Source organism: Helicoverpa zea, chromosome 3 (genome assembly GCF_022581195.2).
Source record: "Helicoverpa zea isolate HzStark_Cry1AcR chromosome 3, ilHelZeax1.1, whole genome shotgun sequence".
NCBI lineage: Eukaryota > Metazoa > Arthropoda > Insecta > Lepidoptera > Noctuidae > Helicoverpa > Helicoverpa zea.
In genome coordinates this window covers 5,475,249-5,495,520 of record NC_061454.1, presented here as the reverse complement: position 1 = coordinate 5,495,520, position 20,272 = coordinate 5,475,249, and the positions used below count along the sequence as shown (strand labels likewise).

The window sequence follows — 20,272 nt, the reverse complement described above, 5'->3', positions numbered from 1 at the left end:
GGTTTTTTTATGCTCGATTTATGGGAATTCTTCGGCCTTTTTTACCGAAGGGGATGCTTATTACAGATCTGCTTCCATAAGGATCTATAAAATTAAAGAAAATTTTTATAACTAAATTATTTCTCTAACTTCCAGTGGGCGACAGACCTAGCAGAGAAATTGCTCAAAATACACGACGAGGAAATCAGCAGGCGGCAGGAATTCAACACAGTGTTCGAAGGTCATTTCCTCCGAAGCTTGTTCCCGGGTATGACGGAGTTACCACCAGCGTTCGCTACTCAGGGACCCCCGACCTTCGATGCCAGTCTGCCGAAGCTGACTGATGCAGATGTGGCTTATATAGCTAACGCGTTCCCGGATTTGAGTAAAGATATACCTAACTATGATATGGAGTCTACCGTACAGTTCTTCCAACAAAGGTATGTTTTTTTTTTGCAATTAAGTTGCATATACTGCGCGGATTTGTTTTCTTTAAAATGTTCCTTGGTGTGGTTTCAGAATACGGGCTTCAGAACATGAAAGTAAAGATATTGATATTCAAGTGGATATGGACAAGTAAGTTTATTTTGAGTTATAAGGTTTTCTAATTTTAAGAAGTTGTTTTGTACTAAATAAAGTCCCCTTTCTCCGTATTCCAGAGATTTTGACTCAGTAACGGAAACCGGCGACTTCGAAAAGCTAGGTGGCCAGAGTTCGACACAAAAACAGAAAATCGACATCTCCACACTATGCGTTCCCGAAACTATGGCCGTGTCGACGGTAACCGAGGTGCGAAAACTACCGGTTATATTGGAAACCGCGGAGAGCCCGACAAACGAGTTCGAAAACTCGGATTTTTACATCGAGGAGTCGCTACCGTCGAGCTTGGAATGGGGCCGGGACGACCGACAGGTGTACATCATCCCCGTCAGACATCGCCGCCACTCTCGTCAGACCTCCGCCGCCACATTAGCACTATGCTATCGGAGCTCTGGCCCGAGTGGTGGCCGTTATATCTGTTCTTATTTTATTTGCTCCTGTCTTCACCGGCCCCGTATGAGCTGTATCATATATTATTTTCTTTTTGCATATTATTATTTTGTCGTATTCGTTCTTCATATTTATGTGTGTGTAGCTCATAGTGCAGTACGGTAGCATTCCCAAAAATGAATTACGCAATATTTTGAATGAGATTTTTACTTTTCAGGATAACATGGACACTCATAAGATAAACATGGAGAAACTGCAAGAATTTTTAATAAAAGTTTATTCCGTGTGTAAAGTGAATATTGTATTTATTGTAGAAGAGTTATCGAAGTTGAAAGAAGAAGTTAAAGAACAGCAGAAATTTATGACGAGTAAATATTTAGAGATATTGGAAGCTTGGGAGAAGAGTAATGTTGAGTGTGCGTTGAGGTTCCGTGAGGAGACGCAGAGGCTCACGGTGGACCATGAGCTAGAACTTAGTGATATGAAGGCAGCTCTTAATGAGAAAGACGAAGTTATAACGTCCCTTAAAACGGAAACGGAAAACATTAAAAGCGCACACCAAAAAGAAATAGAGAGGTTAGAACAAGAACATCAGGAGACGAAGGACTTGTTAGAAAAGACGAGAGAAGAAATACAAGGGTTTGAGAAAAAGTTAGAAGATATTGAGGCGCAGAAACAGAAGGAGATCAAAGAGTTGCAAGAGAAAATGCATATGGATTACAAAGCAGAAATCGAGTCTTTGCGGTCAAGGTAAGATTGATTTTCTTAGAAGATATAATGATAGAAGTAGATTAATTAAAAATGAACTTTAATGACGTCGTGCAAAATCTGGACTCTAATTTGGACCAAAAACTATCTGCGTTGTATTTGCTACTGCTCCGCAACTTTTACCGTGTAGACCACGTGGTACCCTCAGTTTCGTAGCATACAGACGTGTAAAAAAACTCTATACATTAAAATTAACCTATATTAATCAATTTACAAATAATGTACAAAAGAAGAAATTATATAATAAACGATTATTTATTTATCTTTACCAGGTTCCGTTTAGTAGCTCTAACAAATATGGACCGTTCGCCTTCCGAATCGAGTCTCGAAAAAATCGAGCGCGCTGACGTCATCGAGATATCGAGTCATACAGCCATAGTGATGCAGACTAAAGAAAATGCTGAAGTGGAAAAAGAAGAGGCAGTAAGAGAAGCAGTGGCTAAAGTGGAAGCCGAATGGAAGCTTAAACTGGAAGCCGAAGTCGCTGCCATCACGTCAAAGTATGACTCGGAGAAACAGGTATGTTTAAGTACATAAAGTGTAACGTAGGTAGATGCATGATGATTATCTATGGATATTTTAGTAATATTTGGCCCTATTTTTTTATTTTGATTATTTGCAAATGGGATGTTATCACATGGAATTAGTTGATTTTACTGTCGATATTAGATGTTATTTTTAATGTTCTGTAACCATACAGGTTGGACGACGAGTATATTATTACAATGGTAGCCAGTTTCACCGGTTACCGATAAAGTATTAATTAGTTATCTGATACTTAAGGTTTAGGTATACAAAGTGTGTCGTACCTAATCACATTTAATTAAATACGTTAATATACTGGTTAATATTATGTCGATAAGCAAAAGAAAAAGAATCAATACGTAAAAAATTTTCAAACAAAGTAAATAGAATAAAAAATTGCGAGAATTAGAACACCATATAAGATTCAGTCATTACAAACAACACAAATTCTCAATTTAAAACTGACAGCTTTGACAACTGGTCAAAACATTCGATGCTCCTAACTTTATCTCTGATTTACACAAGATATTGTAATGAAAACGAAAAATGACTCCTGTGGCCAAACCACTGGATGAATTAGGTTATTTTTTTTTACTATTCGCCATAGAATATCATAAAGTATATGTGATAGGATTTAATGTGATTAGGCACGATACACACAATATATTAATTTCTGCCATAAATAGCTGTCCGAGACATGTAAAACCAAGTTATTTGTCAGATAAGTTCCTGGTAGATTATCAGAGACTTATCGGTAACCAGTGAAACCAAGCCCTTCTTTGTAGTAAATGTGCTTTCAATATTCCTACACGTAGAGTAGCACCACGGAATAAGGAAAGATGAGCGGAGATGCCATAATGCTGATAGGTCAGGCGACTTCTTTTAGGTCAAATACGTTCGGTGGGTATGACCAAGGGATCAACTGATCCTTTAAAAGTGAAATAAGTAACGAGGTATTCGGGTTCTTCTTCAAACATCGGTCAATATTTTTTGGTGTTACAACAAATGATCGGATCCAAAGATGGTGTATAAGAGCGAAAACAATAACGATCCTTATTCCTCGCTCACATGCATTTTGGCACGCTACTTTCTTTGGCGATTTTTCGTTATGGCACCTCCGCTAGTCATTTTGTTCTCCACGAGCACTCAGTTCCACTTCACACACACATTTCGCTTATAGCTTTCCAGCTCTCTATCGACGACGGACGTGTCTCGTCGCCTGCTGTCGGAGAAGGAGCGGCAGCTCGAGGCGCTGCGCGAGCGCGAGGCGGCGCTGCTGCGCGAGTGCGGCAAGTACCGCGCCACCATACAGCAGCTCACCGACCCCGAGACCAACGACCTCGATGCGCTGCTGCAGACACAGGTACTGTTATACATGTCGCTTGTAGCTTACAAGTGACGTGTCGCGGCGCTGCTGCGCGAGTGCGGCAAGTACCGCGCCACCATACAGCAGCTCACCGACCCCGAGACCAACGACCTCGATGCGCTGCTGCAGACACAGGTACTGTTATACATGTCGCTTGTAGCTTACAAGTGACGTGTCGCGGCGCTGCTGCGCGAGTGCGGCAAGTACCGCGCCACCATACAGCAGCTCACCGACCCCGAGACCAACGACCTCGATGCGCTGCTGCAGACACAGGTACTGTTATACATGTCGCTTGTAGCTTACAAGTGACGTGTCGCGGCGCTGCTGCGCGAGTGCGGCAAGTACCGCGCCACCATACAGCAGCTCACCGACCCCGAGACCAACGACCTCGATGCGCTGCTGCAGACACAGGTACTGTTATACATGTCGCTTGTAGCTTACAAGTGACGTGTCGCGGCGCTGCTGCGCGAGTGCGGCAAGTACCGCGCCACCATACAGCAGCTCACCGACCCCGAGACCAACGACCTCGATGCGCTGCTGCAGACACAGGTACTGTTATACATGTCGCTTGTAGCTTACAAGTGACGTGTCGCGGCGCTGCTGCGCGAGTGCGGCAAGTACCGCGCCACCATACAGCAGCTCACCGACCCCGAGACCAACGACCTCGATGCGCTGCTGCAGACACAGGTACTGTTATACATGTCGCTTGTAGCTTACAAGTGACGTGTCGCGGCGCTGCTGCGCGAGTGCGGCAAGTACCGCGCCACCATACAGCAGCTCACCGACCCCGAGACCAACGACCTCGATGCGCTGCTGCAGACACAGGTACTGTTATACATGTCGCTTGTAGCTTACAAGTGACGTGTCGCGGCGCTGCTGCGCGAGTGCGGCAAGTACCGCGCCACCATACAGCAGCTCACCGACCCCGAGACCAACGACCTCGATGCGCTGCTGCAGACACAGGTACTGTTATACATGTCGCTTGTAGCTTACAAGTGACGTGTCGCGGCGCTTCTGCGCGAGTGCGGCAAGTACCGCGCCACCATACAGCAGCTCACCGACCCCGAGACCAACGACCTCGATGCGCTGCTGCAGACACAGGTACTGTTATACATGTCGCTTGTAGCTTACAAGTGACGTGTCGCGGCGCTGCTGCGCGAGTGCGGCAAGTACCGCGCCACCATACAGCAGCTCACCGACCCCGAGACCAACGACCTCGATGCGCTGCTGCAGACACAGGTACTGTTATACATGTCGCTTGTAGCTTACAAGTGACGTGTCGCGGCGCTGCTGCGCGAGTGCGGCAAGTACCGCGCCACCATACAGCAGCTCACCGACCCCGAGACCAACGACCTCGATGCGCTGTTGCAGACACAGGTACTGTCGCTGTCTTTGTTAGGCTCGAGTCACACAGGAATGGCAGCGGCCAGCAATGACTCGGCGAGCACTTTCAGTGAAGTAATTTTGAACTTTAACTTCATACTTGAAATACCAGTATCGCTTAAAATGCTTGAGGCGGTCGCGCGGCTTTCCTCGGCGCCGCGAGCGGCCGCGTGTCACCGCTGGTGGCCAGGGGCGGCAACATCAACAAGACGCGCGGCCCCCGCCCGCCGCAGTAGTTATAATTATTGTCTCCAAATGTAACGGCAACTCGCAACGAGCTCGGGTACGTGCATATGGCCACGCCCTCAAGTACCTCTCCGACCCGCTGATACTTAGAAAAGGTATTCGAGCAGCGACTCGCGCTATATTCCGAAACACCATTAAGTTTGGCACGAAGTAGACTTGTTTATTCTGATAAGATTGAGATGTTGGTCTGCTTTTGTATATTAGTGCTTTAAATATTTGTTTTATTTTTACAAAATTAATATTTTCAGTGCTTCAGTATTATTATCATCGTACAGTCTTACATGCAAGTATCGTTACAAACTGTAGTTATAAGCATGTCTGTGGTATCACACAATTGCAAGCTTGGTTGGTAGATTAAATGCGGATTATGTCACACATGGTTATTTGTGCCTTATAACGAAACAATAAATGATTTTATAACTATTCATAAAATTATACTAATCTGCTATTATTAAGAAAGAAGAAGTGAGAGTTGAAGAAGTGAGTATTATTGAGATATAAATCAATATCAACTCAATTGTTATAATGGTACCATTCCGCATTGTTTCCGAGTGTTACGCATTTTTTATTTTCATAAATAATGTTATATATTCGTTCATACTGTATTTTATTTTTCTATTCCAGTTGGCTTCACTAGAAAACGAAAATTCAGTTTTGAAGCAACAGGTAAAGGATTTGAAGAAAGAACTGGAAAAGAAAGCCGAAGAAGATAAAAGCAGAGAAGATGATAGTGATGGCAGGTTGGTGACTTTCATTCTTTTCAATAATTGCTTAACATGACATGAAACAAACATGCCTAAATAAACTCACGCTCTGATTTGTAAATGAAGACGTAAAAAACATTTTTAAAATATGTTTCCTGAAAGTTTACACTTATTTTTAAGCGTTTACTTTGGACTATATCACATAACTCTTTTCGATGTTCATACGGACACAGAGTATACAAAACAACATTCCAAACTTATTTATTTATTTACTCAAGTTTATGCAACATAACATTACACAGGCGGACTTAACGCCACAGGCATTCTCCCCAATATCTACCTTAGGGTCGTCCGTCTCAACTTTTCGCATCCAACCTCTTTTCAGATCGTCTCCCAAAAAGGATGACAGCAAGAAGTCCCGCAGCCGCTGTCACACACCGTTCGGTCTGTCGGCGGGCACACTGTCGCTGTCGTCGTGTTTACCCGGGCATACTGTGCTCGTCATGTGGGATCCGGCACATCTTAACTATACCGTGCTGCAGGTGAGGGGTACTTTAATTGTTATGTAATATTATTGTTCCTTTCCACTTTTGGAATTAGAATACTTCGAAAAAGACAAACAATTTTTAGTCACAGTCACACACAGATAGAACTGCTTCAACAATATTGCGTTTGCAAAAATAATTGCTATACTCCTAGATATGTTTATTTGGATTCAAAAACGGATTAATATAACAGAATTAAAGGGGTGTTTCTTTAAAAAGTACAACGTTACAAATTCAGAAAGATAACAAATACAGAAAGATTCAGAATTATCGATATCAATATTTTAGAGTTGTTTTGAGTGAGGTCATGGTGGATGTTATCGGATTTTTTTTCACCCTGTTTTCTTAAGATTTTCTGGCAAATAGGGCGACCCACATCTTCCGTTAAGCCGTGAAATGCTATCAGAAAATATAACCATGTAATCAAAATGTAAAGAATAAAAAATCTAATATTTATTCAATATTTTCCCTCTGATTGCAGGAAGCGTCAATAATGTATTTCGTGAACAGCGATTGTCTACCAGCACTTGACCTCAGCATACAAGTTAAGAATGAAAGCGAGAGGCGACTGTACGCCGTCGCCACCGTCGAGTCTAAAGAGTATTGTTATGCTAAGAAGGTATGTCATCTTTCACTTTAAAGAATACGAAGAAAACTTGCTTGTGAAAAATGTGTTATACTTCTTTCAGCAATTAATTCTTTCAATTTCGTTCTCAATTTTATTATTATTCTAGAATACTTATCTATCCATGAAAAACTATCGCAAAGCTTAATAAGCAAAACATGTCGATTTTGAGTCGAATGTCCAAGATTTTACTTCAGACCGACGAATTGATCTTGCTCCTAAAATCATAATAATGATTTTAAACAAAGGACAATGCCAGGGTCTGGGCTCAAAGTTTGCCCAGCAGTGGGAGTAGTTCCAACTGGTTCCATAGTGCACTCTGAACATGAAATCCAAATATTTTTGAAATCGGTCCCAGAGGTCCCGAGAAAAACCGGTTCAAATGTTCTCCATAGATAGTCACTTAACAAAGCCTGAGCCATTTGCCCAGTAGTAAAAGTGGTCGAAATAGGTTCTTTACTGCACTGTTAACACGAAATCTAAATATTTTGGAAATCGGTCCAAGAGGTCCCGAGAAAAACCGGTTCTAATGTTCAACTTGAACAGTCACTTTACAAAGCCCAAGCCGTTTGCCCAGTAGTGGGAATAGTTAAAATAGGTTCCTTACTTCACTCTTAACACGGAATTCAAATATTTTTGAAATCGGTCCCAGAGGTCCCGAGAAAAACCGGTTCAAATGTTCTCCATAGATAGTCACTTAACAAAGCCTGAGCCATTTGCCCAGTAGTGAAAGTGGTCGAAATAGGTTCTTTACTGCACTGTTAACACGAAATCCAAATATTTTTGAAATCGGTCCCTGAGGTCCTGAGAAAAACCGGTTCAAATGTTCTCCATAGATAGTCACTTAACAAAGCCTGAGCCATTTGCCCAGTAGTGAAAGTGGTCGAAATAGGTTCTTTACTGCACTGTTAATACGAAATCCAAATATTTTGGAAATCGGTCCCAGAGGTCCCGAGAAAAACCGGTTATAACGTTAAACTTGAACAGTCACTTTATAAAGCCCAAGCCATTTGCCCAGTAGTGGGAATGGTTAGAATAGGTTCTTATTTCACTCTTAAGACGGAATCCAAATATTTTTGAAATCGGTCCCAGAGGTCCCGAGAAGAACCGGTTCAAATGTTCTCCATAGATAGTCACTTAACAAAGCCTGAGCCATTTGCCCAGTAGTGAAAGTGGTCGAAATAGGTTCTTTACTGCACTGTTAACACGAAATCCAAATATTTTGGAAATCGGTCCCAGAGGTCCCGAGAAAAACCGGTTATAACGTTAAACTTGAACAGTCACTTTATAAAGCCCAAGCCATTTGCCCAGTAGTGGGAATGGTTAGAATAGGTTCTTTACTTCACTCTTAAGACGGAATCCAAATATTTTTGAAATCGGTCCCAGAGGTCCCGAGAAGAACCGGTTCAAATGTTCTCCATAGATAGTCACTTAACAAAGCCAGAGCCATTTGCCCAGTAGTGAAAGTGGTCGAAATAGGTTCTTTACTGCACTGTTAACACGAAATCCAAATATTTTGGAAATCGGTCCCAGAGGTCCCGAAAAAAACCGGTTATAATGTTAAACTTGAACAGTCACTTTATAAAGCCCAAGCCATTTGCCCAGTAGTGGGAATGGTTAGAATAGGTTCTTTACTTCACTCTTAAGACGGACTCCAAATATTTTTGAAATCGGTCCCAGAGGTCAAGAGAAAAACCGGTTTTCATGTTAGCCAGCCATTTTTAGCTAGCCATTTTAAGCAGCCACAAACCTAACAACCTTCTTTTCTTGAAATAACATTCAGATAGTTAGTGGTTTCACTGTTAACAGGATAAAATAACAGAAATAGACGTTTAAAGGTAATTGTTGTTTCTCTTGCTTTTCAGTCTCTATCTACTACAATCAGTCCTAAGTTCGTGTAGCGTCATGCAATTAATATCCGTAATGGCAATGGAAAAATCTTATCAGGACGAATTAAATAAGCTCGAACACGAGGTAGTAAATAGTTACCGTTGAGGAGTTCCCTCGTCTCACTGTCGTCTCCATCGGCAGGTCAGGTCTTAACCTCCACAGTTTTGTGGTGTCGGAGACATATACCCGAATGACAAGTTTTTATTCGATATGTGCTTACAATTTCCGAGAGTTCCCTATTGTTTTAAGGTTTCTATCACCAGACCCTGGACCGAATAACAAAGGAACTATTTGGAAAGTAAATCCTTTCAAACAATAAAATGATTGTTTAAATCGGTTGGTAAACGACGGAGTTAATATGCACGTACTTACGTAAAAAGAATACAAACGAACTGAGTGAGAAACTCCTCCATTTTTTGAAGTCGGTAAAAAAAATTCTCGTTCAATACCTCGTATTTGTCGATTAATATTATAATGCATTTCAATTAAGGTAATAAAAGTGGAATAGTTAAGAGTTCGTAAGGATGTTTTTCGTAATATTGAATAAGAGTCAAACCAGTTTTTCTCAGGACTCCCGGGATAGATTTCGAAATATTTCGGTCTGGGACCTATTATAAGCCTATGGAACATAATACACTATGCAGTTACTGTGGGCAACTCTTGAGCCCAACTTCCATACAAAGAATAGCATTGTCCTTTTATTTGCATTGTCAAGTGGTGAAATCTCTATTTATTCAAAGCATTCAATTTTATATTATGTGTACGTGTTATAGAGCGGCAACCGCTACGGCATGCCTCGCAGCTCGCGGTTCTACCGCGTGCGAGTGCGGCCGCTCCGCGCGCCCGCGCCGCCGCAGCCGCCCTGCTGCGAGCACAGGCACCGCGCCGGTACGTACAGCATGCACTGCACTACACAAGTACTCTACTGTACCTACGACTGGTGTTGCAGCACCTTTTTTTTGATGATGGCAAAAATCATCAAATGACCCCTCCCGCTGTGGGTTAGCAGCGGTATGAATACACTACATGCGTACTCTACTGTACCTGTCTTGCTGACGCTGAAGTTAACTTCAGAGTCGACACAGTTGCACCTGTACATACTGCAAACAATGACAAAAAAGGCGTATGTAAAGCGTATGAAAAAGAAGAAAAATATACTTTGTTAAAATTATGGATTACATCTCCGCTCATCTTTCCTTACTCCGTGGGTACACAATCAAAATGACACTACAGATCGAAAATTCCAGGGGAATTAGCTTTTCTCATCCATTTGTATCGTTTTTTCAAAGTTTTTTCTTAGGGTGTAGATACATTTCTCATAATGCAGTCAGTAGAGTGATTTTAGTAAACCATGTGAGTATTTTTGATTTGGATTGTTTTTACTCAGACAAAAAACGTGAAGACCGGTAAGACACTATAAAATTGTGTATATTACTCATTTTACTAAAATTTTCAGTGCGGTGTCTTGAAAGCCGGAAAACTATAGGGGGTAATTTATATCGATATTATATTTGGAGTGGCGTGCACAAGCACCGCTAATAAAAAAACTATATTTATGTTTTTTAGCACTTATTTTAAGTAAATTTTGCTAAGAGGTCTATGGTAAAAATGTGGCTTTTATGGTGTCTCACCGGTGTTTCAGCTAGCACCATCAATGTGTAGTTTTTTGCTTTATACCCCTACGCTTCGCTAATTAGATTAGTTCAAGTTACTTAGTTTTAATTAATAATTATTATTAGAATTACCTTAGTTTTTATTTTAGCGCAGTGCTTTCATGAACAGTGCCTCGCTTTAATATTGCACAAATTTCAAAAATAATCGACAATACAGGCCTTTAGGCCTGTATTCAAATCGATTATTAGTTAATCGATTATTAGTTAGTTAATCGATTTTTTATAAATTATAAGTAAGAGAAGCAGATAAAGTATATCTTCATATACAATTTTTTGTCAGTGTATGTTCTGGTAAAAATATAGCTGGTTGTGGCCATTTAAAATCACAAAAATACAATTAGTACCTATAATCGATAACATTAGCGTAACAAATATCGATAGAATTTTATCGATAAACTTTTTATTGTGCATAATTGAAGACATTCCACCCGAGGCTTGTAAATCGTATTGATTTCGGACATTTACACGAATATTAAACATTTAATAAAATAACCACGATAAAATCCGTAAAAGTAGTTTTATTTAAATACTTGTAAATCGTGTTTTTTTCTCATGAACATTGTAATATACTTCGAAGTAGGAGTTCGGTCATACCGTTAACAGTGGTGGCGCATATTTGCGTTGCAGATGCGATGAAGGGCGGCGTGCTGCCGGTGTTCGGTGACACGCGGCTGCTCAAGAAATGGTTGACCTACATGCATGCCCCAGGTCTTTGCTTATTTCTCTTCATCTCACCTACACTAGCTTGCTGACCACGTCATTTGCTTATTTGTTTTGCTTCACCGCCATTGGGATCGTTCAGTTTTGGTTTTATGGAACGTACAGTCAATGGACGGATTACATAAAGTAGTTACCTTGGTCCATTGACTGTATAACTATGGCAAATGGCAGGGTGTGACCAGAAAGAGTCCGTAGTAGTTGTAAATATATTTGTTTCTGATTATTCATTTTTTTTATCAATTGCAGTGGCTCCGAATGGTCTATTTAATGTATTGTACATGTAAATGAACTACAAAATTACTTCAACATCACAATACAAACCACTTAACCTGATAATCCAGCGCAACAATATAAAGTAGCCCAACTGAGCTGACCATCAAATAATAACAACTTATCTTCCTAACAGACCCTCAGAAGTCAGTGGACACGAGTCAGTCGACCAGCTCAGCTACAGAAGAGAGTGGAAGAGCAGGGGAAGTGGCGACAGCGACTCTCATCAACTTGGAGTCGCCGGTGTCATGCAGCGACCCTGTGTCGGCGGCCTCCGTGCCCGCGCCGAGTGAAGACCAGCTCGATTCTATCGAAGCCAGTGACCAGTGGCAGAATGCTAAGATGCATCTGTCTACTATTAGCGCTGTGTGAGTATTGTGTTTGCTCAATCGTAGATAAAAAGAGTAATTTTCTTGAGTGTGGAAACCATAATATTGGTCTATCTAATGTTATAAAATATTTGTGTTCCAAATGTTGACTTGCATTACATTTTGTTCTTGTTCGTTCCAGTACGGACATGGAGTGCAGCGTGGGCAGATGCGCGGGCGCAGAGCCGCTGGAGCTGACGGGCAGCGCGGTGGGCGTGGTGCGCGGCGACCCCGCCCCCTCCGAGCTGGCGGAGGAGGCGGAGCCCTGACCCCCCGCGCCAAGCCCCGCCCACACCTAGTACCCACGCCATACGTCATACTCTGTGTACTCGCCCGGTACGAGCCGATACTGCAAACGCTTGAGGCTAGCGTGAACGCGAAACGTGCACAAACAACGCTTATCATCGTCAGACAGTATGGCAGACATCCATAAAGACTTTCGTCTCATTACAACGAGTGAAATATGGAAAGAATTAATGCTCTCCATTAAATGTCTCGCTCTACAGCGGGCTTTAAGCGGGATTCGTGGCATGATAGCACGCTGTGATCCAACGCAGCTCTGACACGTGGGCTACGTCAATCATGTGGCTGACCGTCAATCATGTGACTGACTTCAGACAGGCAATGTTCTTACGTGAATGATGCTAGTGACGTAGCAGCCTGAGGTTGCCTGGCACAGCTTGGGCCGCGTCGTCGGAGCAGTAGTGGAGCCGCGAGCCCGCGACGTCTCAATGTTTCCCTCTCTCTCCTATATTCTATGTGTACTTAGAATATAACGTAGAAATTACCGTGTCCGGTTCCCTTCAAGTTCGTATCTCAATTAGGCAGTGATTTCTTCTCAATAGTACAAATTTGTTTAGTCGTGTAAAGCTTTACGTGATCTTATGTTGCGAATGTATTCGTATTTTTTATATTTCTTATCGCTACGTTGTGTTGTGTTATATTTTAGTTCCTTTACTCCATTATTTCAGATAGATCATTTATTTTCTTATTGAATACCAAACTATGTTAGCTGTTTACTGTAGTATAGTACTATTGGTGATTATGCAAGTTATATTCTAGCACAAAAATTAATATATGTGGTATTGCTAACTTGATTTCAGACTCGGCGCTTTGTTCACAAATCGACAAAGTGCATACGTCTTATAGTTAGATACGTGTCTAATATGGTTAGAGTCACATTCTCCTTAAGATTCTCCTACCTTTATAAGTACTATCTTGATAACTAAGTCATAGTGATTATTTAGTAGGACAGTCGTTCCTCTTAGGAATTCTTCTTACAATTTGTCGATAGGCTTCAGCAATGTTAATGCTTTAACACTCGATCTCGCCCTATTTGACTCTGAACCCTTACCGAATTCACACTGTAGCTTAGATACTTATATTTATAGTTTCGCTAGAGTGAAGTGATCACTCGAGCTGACAGTGGTTCGTTTGTCCCGCACTCCGGTGGGAGGAAGAGAGAATTAAAATAAAATTATGAATAGCGAGGCACAGACACTTGCGTCCGAATATTGTTTTAGCCTTTCTAACACTAAACTAGATTCGTTCGAAGCGCAAATTATGGTGTTATATTGTAAAATAAGAGAACATGCTTCACATTAAATTTGTTTGTGGCCTTATTATAAGTGGCGCCCAACGTGGGGCTACAGGCGTCTCCGACCCATCGCGTGGCACTGCGCCAGTGCTGCACTAGTGAACGGTTTCTTTAACCAAGGAAAGTTTGAAACCGGTATAAACCGGTGGGCACCGGGCAGTGCCCGGACTGGGGCGGAGCCGCCGCGCGGCGGATAGCCGGTTGCTGTGATAGTGCGTGCTGTGCCCTCCTCTCCCCCCGAGCGGGTTACCGGCACAACTGCACGAAGCTCTGTAATTAATGAGTTAGGGGCCTATTATTAAGTGTAAAATTAATTCTAAAAATTAGTTGTACGTTCACTTGTGCCGGTAAAACCGCTCGAACATAAATCGGCTCCATTAGCAATATTCAGAATTTAAAGAAATATTTATGACCACGTTACGGTTTTCTTTTCAAATATAGTATTTAGTGTAAACATTCATATCAATGAAATAATTTTCCGTTACATAGATTCTCAATATTTACTGTAATAACTTGTTGAGACTGCAGGAGATTGTTGTGGTCGACTAGTTCCCGAGCCTTGCAATACGCGGGTGTGGGTCCCGCTTCAGTCAATCATGTGCAATACCGACCCGGCTATTGCAAGGCGCTGCAATATTAACGCAATCGTTTGTAAATAATTGTTTGAGATATCGTTATAGGTACCCATAATTGTGTCGAATTTAAATAAGTTATGATATTTCGGTATCAGCTAAAATTCTTGATGGAAGGACGGATATCGGTTTATGAAGTTGAGGACTGCTTGTGTTCGTTGTGATGGATCAGTGGGTATTGTCGCGTAGTTATGTTTGTGCTGGACACGAATAAACTCATTTGCAATGAATTAGGTTTGGGTTGCGGACTGTGTCGTCAAAATTATGGTGTCGTGTAACGTGTCATTATGAAGGTTTTTGGAATGTTCTGCAAATGCATACTAAAATCGTGCGATCGCTTAATGGACTATTTTGTAGTGACCAATTTTATTGTTAGAAATTAAAAATGTAAAATTGACAATTTTAATGTAATTTTTATATACAATAAATAGACCATTTTATACAAACTGTCTTTTATTTTCTCACATTTCAAATGAAGGAGATAAGTTTCCTTAAAACCATTGTAGGAACATAATACTTATAATAAATCTATTTGTATCTTAAAGACAAAATTAACAACTTATGCTATCTTATAGTTACAAAATTAACAATTTACAATACTATGTACAGGAACATTATTATAAGAGGCCACTGAAGGCGTTGACGGCTTGTTGGTGTTGAGCGTCGAAGTACTGCTTGCATTCCGACATGTCGTTTGGCGTGAAGGCGCAGTCTGAGTAGTTCCATCCCTGCATGTCTAGGTTAGTCTGCGAGCAGTCTGGTCCGTATCTATAATACCTCTGGTCCTGCATATCCATGACGGGTGATGTTCTCTCAGTGGTGTAGTATTGTGCCTCTTCGGGGTAATAAGCTTGAGGAATGTACGCCTGTTGATCGCAGTACGCCTCAGTCTGCTGGTATCCACCGAACAGTTCCGGGGAGGGGGTTTCGCTAGACTCCGAGCCGCCGGCGGCTCTTTGCCAGTCTAACCAGTACGCTTCCTCAGGCTTGGAGTTGTCACTGTTGAGGTCTGCGAAGGTTGGCGGTGATTCTAAGGTGTGTTCTTCTAAGGGGAAGTCCAATCTGATGGGTTGGTCGAGTTGGAAGATTTCCTCTGGGTGGAAGATGTCGTCAGCAGGTAGCGCGGTGGGGTCGTAGTGTTGTTGTGGCTGCAGCGGAGGCCCGGGAGGCGCTGGTGGGGCGTAGGCCTGGTACTGAGCCTCCTGTGGGGTCCACGCCGTCGTCGCGTAGCTCTCCGGCGTCTGCTCGGGGCGCCACCGACATGAGCATTCGAAAGGCCCACAGGTGCATGTTAGTTGAACTGTTACAGAAAGAAAAAACGATATGTTAGATTGACTGTAGAATCTCAGGTATTTGGGACTTTATTAGGTACATTGACCTGCTTAGCCGTTTTAGAACTTGATGATAAAAGAAACTCACCTCTTTGGTTATCCGGTATTAGCGGCGGGGGTTGTGGATGTGGGTTGCAGACTTTCTGCGCCATTTGTTTGTCTGGCTTCACGGTTAGTATCTTGTCAGCTATGGCTGCTTCTCTGGCCAGTAGTAGTGCCAGGCCTCTCACTCTCCGGCCAGCTCCAAGTGACCGGCGCACTTCACTGGCTCCCTTAGCCTCGGGTCGCGGGTGATCGTGCGCACCTTTCGCTTGGAAGAAGATGGCGTGTTCTGTGTGACGCCAGAAGTGTGTGACGGGGTAGCCGCAGTGTCCTCGGCACGGTAAGACTTCTAAACGGCCGCCGTTGCACAGTCTGTTTGGACATGGTTTGCCTGTTGAACAAATGAAAAAATAAGTTGATGTGATAGACGTAGGTAGGAAAATACGATCAGTATTGAGATTTGGGAAGAGGCTAAGGCCCATAGATACAAATCACAAATAAATTCGGGAGTGTACAAAACGATATTATAATTTAAAAAGATCCTTACCTTGTTGCTTTTTTCTGGCCTTATCACAAATGGCAGGTCTAAGATGCACTCTCGAACCATCGGGTAGGCGGCATCTTTGGGAGCAGACCAGAACTCCTAGGCAGCTCTTCTTGAGTATATGGACGTTGTGGTTGTTGGTGTTCCGCATGGCCCAGCCCGAGGCGTGTCTCCGCGCCTCCTCGCAGGCGGGCGGGTAGACGCGCCGCACGTGGCCGTCGCACCACTCGCCGAACGCGTCGAACGCGGCCACGCGTGGAACAACCGCGTCGTTTATGTCCCAGTCCGGTGTTTGGCCCTCCGACATGTCCGTGCGACTGCTGGTGCTGCAGGAAGAGAAGATTATAAAATAGTTATATGGACGTTTTCACAGTATAAAATTAGGTATGCTACATAGTTGCAAGAAATACAATTGTTAAAATCGAATTTATAGCTAAGATTAAGAAAAGAATTAAGATTAGAGTTTTTTTGGACTACCTATTGATCTCTAGATGTTTGTTCTTAATCATAACGTAATGTTAGATTCCTAATAAACACCTGTCTACACGATTAAAAACATCATACTTTACCGACACCTATCTACAAAAAATCTACACTCATACCAAACTAAAATATTTGTAAGTAATCTTTTGTTAAAGTTGTGTCTATAAAAGCAAACATCCAAATCGCGGAGAAAGCTCGGTTCCCCCTCGCAAGTCCTCGTTGAGCCAATTGCTTCAGAATTACACCGTCTGAAGGGGCGGCGCGCCTTAATTGGGCAAATAACTTTGTGTAGATATCCACTTACGAGGGAGTAAGTAAATAGACAATGAGTCTTTGAACATGTTTTTGGAATGTGTATCTACAAAATGAGATGATCAACGTTTGAGAAATCTCGACGCAGTTTTTTAATGCCATATTTAATTTAAATCGAAAGTTAAGCTTTTTAAACCATTGAAGGCAGTCATGTTTTTTATTTATTTAGGTTCCTACTGACTGTCAATAGTGTAAGTAGAGTTATTAAAAAAATATAATTAATACTTAGACGGCATTATTGGCACTTACAATTTTGCTTATTTGTGTCTTGAAAGGCTTTGACCATTTTCACTAAAAAGCTTAGCTATTCTTGCTTATTCATTGCAATATCCCTTATCATTTTCCTAAGATTCTATCTACCTATGCTCTTTAACTGTTCTTTAACGTTTGACTTTCTAACGAAGCGCAGTATTTTTGCCTATTCAAAACAAACTAGCGGCCTAATGCGGCAACAAAGCGGTCGACGTCACGGTTTCAATAAGTTCCAATTAAATTCAATTGAGACCCTCCTGCACCTTCCCCAACCCTGACCGGTTTGTCTTCTCGTATATTACGTGTTTCAATATCTGTATTTATGTTTAACTGTTTATCTATCTATATTATAAAGAGGAAAACTTTGTTTGTTTGTAATGGATAAGTAAAGTCAGAAACTATTAAACCAATTTTAAGAATTCTTTCACTGTTGGAAAGCTAAGTACATTCTTCCCAAGAAACGTAGGCAATATTTTATAATGGTGCGGCCAGAAGATCCCACGGGACGTGGGTGAAACCGCGGGAAGACGGCTAGTCTATACCTATAAAAAATACCTATAGATAAAAAATAATGACTTTTTCGTTGTCATTTAAGAACTCGAGAACGGGCTCACCTATCCAAACTTAATAATTAGGCTTTGTTTGGACTATTGAGTAGATGGTTCATTTATATAAAGTTTGCATAAAATCGGTCGAGCGGTTCTTAATTTATCACATTTTTGTAACAAAGTAGTGGACTTTATACGTAGCGGAGCACGTACGCGACGGGCCAAAAGTTTTATTGTCTATTACCTACAAGTTTTTATTTACATATTCATAAACTGTAACAACTTCATAATGACTACTTAGGTACCATTATGTTTATATTTATTTTTAAAGCGTAGTTATAATTCTATTAATATTCGATTAAGTAATTATTATAATATAGTAAGGCAAGTTTTTACGATGGTGGTATGGTTGTTAAGTTTACTTATCATTTTTATTAGGTAGTTATCGATTAATTATGGGTAAATAGGTAATATGTTCTGGTATTAATTTAATTATGCTGTTGGTTATGCACGAGGATATTTAAATATAAAGTTAACAAGAAAAAGATGAGTTTTGTTCTTTAAGATTTTGCATTGGCCCCAAGAGATTTTAAGAATTTAGTTAGATCCGGGCTGAGGTCCGATGTAAGTGCTTAATTGCTTCATAACTTAGTGGTAGAAAAATAAATATTGTTAAAAATGGTTTAACCTGGACTTCAATTGAGGGAGATTTGTATGACGTCTAGTAAGTGTTCAGAGGTTTTGTTATTTATTTTTGGCTTTCGCTTATTTATCAAATAATAATATCTATAGAAAATTATAAGTACCTACACCGGCCGTTGTACAAAAATAAAAATTATATCGGTAGGTAGGTCATAATAAAATTATCAACGTAGCTTATTCGTGTGTGTATTCGTTACAATTTGAAAATTAAATTAAAGACATCAGCAAAGACATGAAATGCCAGTTTTTTCAGATTACTTACTTATTTACTTAGGTACCTATTCAATTTAATCCTTGTATTGATAAATATTGATATTGATGACGTCGACAATACAGATGTTATTTTATCAAAAGAAAGTAAATAGAATACACGTGAAGAAATATCTTCAAGGCGTTGTCTCTTGCAGAAAATCTCGTGTACCTTCATTATAATTTTGCATTGGGTGAAGTTTTTTTAACATATCTATTTATTGACTTGTTTTTGAACAAAATTATTAGAAAAGTCGGGAAAATCTGGAGCCTCGTTGAAATAGCCTTAAAAGATTACTATAATATAATATTAAGTACCTACCTATATACCTAGTTATTGTTTCTAAGTTACAAAAGAAAATATTTCAGTCTTACTCAATAGTAATAAAAAAAAAACCAATAAGGAAAATAAATACTTACAGGATAACCATCTCCGAAAAGATGCAAATGCTTCACAATCACAATGCAGTTATTCTGTCCACTGTCGTATAACAATCACTCAGTCAGTCCATCAAACCACTGCACTCGTCAACGTTTGTCGCGAAATATGATATTGTTTGTGCTACACATCTACACACGGGGAAAGCTTATAGCCCACTAACTTCAACAACAAAAATAAACATAGGGATGATGTGCCCCACCATCCCGCGAGGTGGGGACATCGCCCAACCAATCACCAGGCCCCAGACCCACGACACCGCCTCCCGACCAATCGTAACACACAGCTGAACACCAATGACAGTTTCCCAAAATGATACGCTTTTATTTTTCAGGTAAAAATGGGAATTTTCAGTCCGCTGCCATTTTTAGAATATCGTTATCAGTTGTAATGTTTAACGTATTTTGCGAATGTTAAGTACTATGCGATGTGGTTGCTAAGCTTACTTTGTAAGTAGGTACCTATCTGTTACGTTTATAATACTTTACAGGGTTTTCTATAATAGGAAAATAGGAAAATGTGCCGTAGGTATAAGTAGCGGATTGTGTAATGTTTCACAAAATATTTCGCTTATGACTAATGTAGTTTTAGGTTTGTGAAGTTATTTTTCAGTTTCAGGTGTAATTTTCCTTACAAATGTTTCACGTTTTGTACTGAACATACCTATGTCTTTACATATATTATTTTTCAAAGTAGGTATTACTCTAAGATTTTATTTATAATTTTAAAAGAGAACTTCAGGATTCAACTTGAAATTCATTTGCAGTAAAAATATCTACGTAGGTAGGAATGCAGAGTCACTTCAGCTACGGTAGAGCTAAGTCAATTAATCTATACATTGTGTGTTTCACGTTGACCTAGGTATCTTACATATCTACACTTATATGTATCTAAAAGTAATTGTAAATATGGAAAAATCAATAAATAAATTCGTATCTGAATAAGAAAGAAGATTACAAAATAAATAAAACGATTAGGTAGGTATCTAAATATAAAATATTTTTCGTAAGGGATACCTAGGCCTTTTTTAACACTTCATCTTTTTTCTTAGGCAGGTACTTAACGTTAGGTAGGTACTTACCTTTCCAT

The 20,272-nt window shown here is 40.8% G+C and overlaps 2 protein-coding genes across 5 annotated transcripts in view; one reads left to right on the top strand and one right to left on the bottom strand.

The window, feature by feature from the left end:
• Positions 1–14,727, top strand: part of LOC124645812 (RB1-inducible coiled-coil protein 1) — a 27,071-nt gene extending 12,344 nt beyond the window's left edge. The window contains exons 11-23 of one of the 4 annotated variants that reach the window (XM_047185717.1): positions 136–419; positions 499–555; positions 639–768; positions 1,187–1,719; positions 2,010–2,256; positions 3,443–3,625; positions 5,882–5,997; positions 6,347–6,503; positions 6,988–7,125; positions 9,795–9,909; positions 11,322–11,402; positions 11,821–12,052; positions 12,195–14,727. In XM_047185717.1, the coding sequence (XP_047041673.1) occupies positions 136–419; positions 499–555; positions 639–768; positions 1,187–1,719; positions 2,010–2,256; positions 3,443–3,625; positions 5,882–5,997; positions 6,347–6,503; positions 6,988–7,125; positions 9,795–9,909; positions 11,322–11,402; positions 11,821–12,052; positions 12,195–12,321 (2,400 nt within the window). In that variant the 3' untranslated portion in view covers positions 12,322–14,727. The remainder of the gene's footprint in view (positions 1–135; positions 420–498; positions 556–638; positions 769–1,186; positions 1,720–2,009; positions 2,257–3,442; positions 3,626–5,881; positions 5,998–6,346; positions 6,504–6,987; positions 7,126–9,794; positions 9,910–11,321; positions 11,403–11,820; positions 12,053–12,194) is intronic. The other 3 variants (XM_047185719.1, XM_047185718.1, XM_047185720.1) reach the window with 3 other exon arrangements.
• Positions 14,717–20,272, bottom strand: LOC124645738 (transcription factor glial cells missing 2-like). Its single transcript, XM_047185614.1, has 4 exons — positions 20,265–20,272; positions 16,202–16,524; positions 15,701–16,045; positions 14,717–15,581 (listed from the first exon to the last, which is right to left on the bottom strand). Exons 1-4 carry the CDS (start codon positions 20,270–20,272, stop codon positions 14,899–14,901), a joined length of 1,359 nt encoding a protein of 452 aa, XP_047041570.1. The 3' UTR covers positions 14,717–14,898.

Excerpts from the sequence above, each read along its gene's own strand:
- LOC124645738 (XM_047185614.1), bottom strand. Across the intron at positions 16,046-16,201 it reads GGCCAGAAAAAAGCAACAAG|GCAAACCATGTCCAAACAGA; the intron begins GTAAGGATCTTT and ends TTTGTTCAACAG. Across the intron at positions 15,582-15,700 it reads AATACCGGATAACCAAAGAG|TTCAACTAACATGCACCTGT; the intron begins GTGAGTTTCTTT and ends TTTCTGTAACAG.